The following is a 3,771-nucleotide window of genomic DNA, read 5'->3' as shown; positions in this document are numbered from 1 at the left end:
TGAGAGAATTCAAACCATTGCCATCTACCCGACGCCCCTTTCGGGTTCCATCCCTCGCGAGATTGGAAATTGCAGCGAACTCAAAAGTTTGTACCTTTATCAGAATTCGCTTTCAGGATTGATACCGCCTGAGCTCGGAGAGCTACAGAAGCTCCAATCTTTGCTCTTATGGCAGAACAGCTTGGTGGGCTCCATTCCGCCGGAGCTCGGAGAATGCAGCGAGCTGGTGCTCATCGACCTGTCACTTAATCTTTTAACAGGGAGCATTCCGAGTAGCTTCGGCAAGCTACCAAATCTACAACAGCTTCAGCTGAGCAGTAATCACCTCACTGGCGCCATACCGCCGGAGCTTTCTAACTGCACAAACTTTACAGATATCGAAGTCGACAATAATAAGCTCTCCGGCACGATTGAGATTGAGTTCGGGAAATTGCCGAGCCTTACTCTGTTCTACGCTTGGAAGAACATGTTGACAGGGAATATTCCACCGAGCCTCGCGGAATGCGGGAATCTACAATCTTTGGATCTTTCGTACAATAATCTCACCGGAGTGGTTCCAGGGGAGCTTTTTGCGCTTCAGAATCTATCAAAGATGTTGCTTATCTCGAACGAGCTCTCTGGTTTCATCCCTTCGCAAATAGGCAGATGCACGAACCTCTTCCGACTTCGATTGAACCGGAACAAGCTCGCCGGAAGGATTCCGGCGGAGATTGGCAAGTTAAGCAACCTCAATTTTTTAGACATAAGCGAGAATCTTCTCGTGGGGGAGATTCCAGCAGCTATGTCAGCATGTGAAAGCCTGCAATTCCTCGACCTCCATTCCAACGCGCTCACAGGCGCATTGCCGGAGTCACTTCCGGCGAGACTCCAATTTCTCGACGTCTCCAACAACCGTTTCTTCGGCGAACTGAGCTCCGGCGTGACGCGGCTGCCCGAGCTCACCAAACTCCTGCTTTCAAAAAACCAATTTTCCGGCAGAATCCCACCCGAGCTTATCTCCTGCGTGAAGCTCCAGCTTCTAGACCTCGGGGAAAACCTTTTCTCCGGCGACATTCCACCGAATCTTGGCCTCCTCCCATCCCTAGAAATCTACCTGAACCTCAGCTGCAACCAACTCTCAGGCAACATCCCATCTGAGTTATCCAAGCTAAAAAAGCTCACAAGTCTCGACCTTTCCCACAATTCCCTCACCGGCGATCTCACTCCACTCGCTTCTCTCCAGAACCTCGTCTCCCTCAACATCTCATTCAATTCCTTCTCGGGCGAACTGCCTGACACCTCTTTTTTCCGCAACCTCCCCCTCTCCGACCTTACCGGCAACCAAGGACTCTACATCTCCACCACCAGAACCAGCTCTCCGACCTCCACGTCGCCGCAGAAGCTCGCTATGTCTCTCCTTTTCACCATATTCGCTGTCCTCATCCTCGCTGCAGCCTACTTCCTCCTCCGCATCCGCCGCAGAGCCGGCGAAACTCCCGGCGACGGCAACTGGGAGATCACTCTGTTCCAAAAATCAGATATTTTTGTCGAAGAAATAGTAAGGGGACTGACTTCCGCAAATGTGATCGGAACTGGAAGCTCCGGCGTGGTATACAGAGTCGGCTCGGTCGCCGTGAAGCGCATGTGGTCAACAGAGGACGACGGCGGCGCATTTCATAACGAAATCACGGCATTAGGATCCATAAGGCATCGGAACATTGTGAGATTATTGGGTTGGGCATCGAATAAAAGAATGAAATTGCTGTTTTATAATTACTTACCGAACGGGAATTTGAGCACGATGATTCATAGGGGAGGGAAGGGGGTGCTGGGATGGGAAGAGAGGCATGGAATCATGGTGGGATTGGCGGAGGCGATTGCTTATCTGCATCATGATTGTGTGCCGGCGATAATTCATGGAGATGTGAAGGCGATGAATGTGCTTTTGGGGGAAGAATTTGAAGCTTATTTGGCGGATTTTGGATTATCCAAAGTGTTGAATGGCGGCGGAGGAAGGGAGGTGGTGCGGGGCTCGCCGCCGAGGATTGCTGGCTCGTATGGGTACATGGCTCCAGGTAAGAAACCTAAATTCATGATTTTTTTCTGAGTAAAAAAAAAAGAAAAAAAAATCTTATAAAAGATTTGGATGGTATAAATGTAAAAATAAAATTTCATTGGTAGATATATCAATACATAAGAATTAAGTGGCATTCATGTACATGCTCCTTTTTTCTTTTTTTAGACCAAAAATAAATTTCATCTATTATCTTAGTACGTCAAATTTTTTTGGATTTATGCTCTACAATCATTACCAATCATAATTCAAGAAATTATTACTATTTTAAAAAGAAGAGACTGCTGTGTGCACAATTGTCAAGGTAAATACAATTACATTGATTCATTCTCACACATAAATTTGCCTACTTTTGCATTTAAGATAACCCGGTCGTTATTATTGGGAAAAAAATTATGTATGTAAGCGTACGCAGAGCTGTGTATGTCTGTAACCTACAAGAGAGTTTTGCGTGGTTATAACCGCGTTATATCCTCTTTAACCTTCATATAACCTACTGTAACCTAAAAATATATGAAAACAAAAGCGCAAAATTTACTAGAAGGTACAAGTACACAGCTATAAGGGGTACTGTTATAACCTCCCAATACCCTCCCTGTAATATATTTATAGGTTACAGACGGAAGATGTACGCAAATTTTTTCCTTATTATTCTTCAAAATCATTCTAAATGCAATCATTTTAGTCATTCGAGATTGCATTAGTTAGTGAGATCTCTCATAAATAATGGGATTTTTTTGGATGTGATGAGCTTTTAATTTCTAAATTCGGGCCATGCCCGTGCATTAATGTTCCTTTTGATTTTAAAATTGGCTAAAAAATAAGTAAAAATATTATATATAGACATGATAGGTGTGAATTTGTGGTATTGGAGTGGTATTGCCACAATATCATCACGATATTACCAATCTGCAAGTGTAACTCACACATGTAACATTCACATCCCGATATTACCAATCTGCACGTGCAACTATCACATGTAACATTCAGTCAAAAAATTACATAGTTAAGTTTCTATATAGTTAAATAATCATGCCATTATTTTAGTCATTTAATTAAATTTAGGAACAAAAGGTAGAGTGGATGATGCAAATTGCAATTGGAGCAATCCCTATCACAATAAAAAAATTACATAAAATTATTTATTATGTTGTGCTAACCGCTAACAGCTATCGCTCTCCAATTCCAGAGCACGGTTCAATGCAGCGGATAACTGTTAAGAGTGACGTTTACAGCTACGGCGTGGTCCTGCTCGAGGTCCTCACAGCCAGGCACCCGCTGGACCCGAGCCTACCGGGTGGGTCCCATCTCGTCCAGTGGGCCCGATGCCATCTCCAGGCCCAACTCGACCCGACGGGCCTACTCGACCCGAGGCTCCACGGCCTGCCCGACTCACAGATGCAGGAAATGATGCAGGCTCTCGCCATCTCGGTGCTTTGTGTGGGCCCGAGGCCGGAAGACCGGCCCACCATGAAGGATGTCGTCGCCCTGCTCAAGGAGATAAGACGGCCGGCGGCCTGCGAGCATAAGGAGTCGTCGGCGGTCGGCGTCGTGTCGCCGGCGAGGAGCTTGGTGTTGCGCGGTTCTTCTAGTTGTTCGTTTATTATGTCTGATTGCTCTAGCTGATAGATTTAGTTGGGCTCGTAAATGGATTTGTGAATAATTTGTTCTTTGTTAGGTTAAGAAGTAGTTTCATTTTCAAAGAAGTGGATGGGAAA

At 45.5% G+C, this 3,771-nt stretch overlaps 1 protein-coding gene across 1 annotated transcript in view; it reads left to right on the top strand.

Annotated features, from left to right (window-relative positions):
* The window catches only part of LOC110027019 (probable LRR receptor-like serine/threonine-protein kinase At4g26540), a 4,618-nt gene extending 847 nt beyond the window's left edge, over window positions 1–3,771 (top strand). The window contains exons 2-3 of the mRNA XM_020728277.1: window positions 3–2,054; window positions 3,243–3,771. Coding sequence (XP_020583936.1) covers window positions 3–2,054; window positions 3,243–3,679 — 2,489 coding nt within the window. The 3' untranslated portion in view covers window positions 3,680–3,771. The remainder of the gene's footprint in view (window positions 1–2; window positions 2,055–3,242) is intronic.

Source organism: Phalaenopsis equestris, unplaced genomic scaffold, assembly GCF_001263595.1.
Source record: "Phalaenopsis equestris unplaced genomic scaffold, ASM126359v1 Scaffold000411, whole genome shotgun sequence".
Lineage (NCBI taxonomy): Eukaryota > Viridiplantae > Streptophyta > Magnoliopsida > Asparagales > Orchidaceae > Phalaenopsis > Phalaenopsis equestris.
This window is presented reverse-complemented; position numbering and strand designations above follow the sequence as displayed.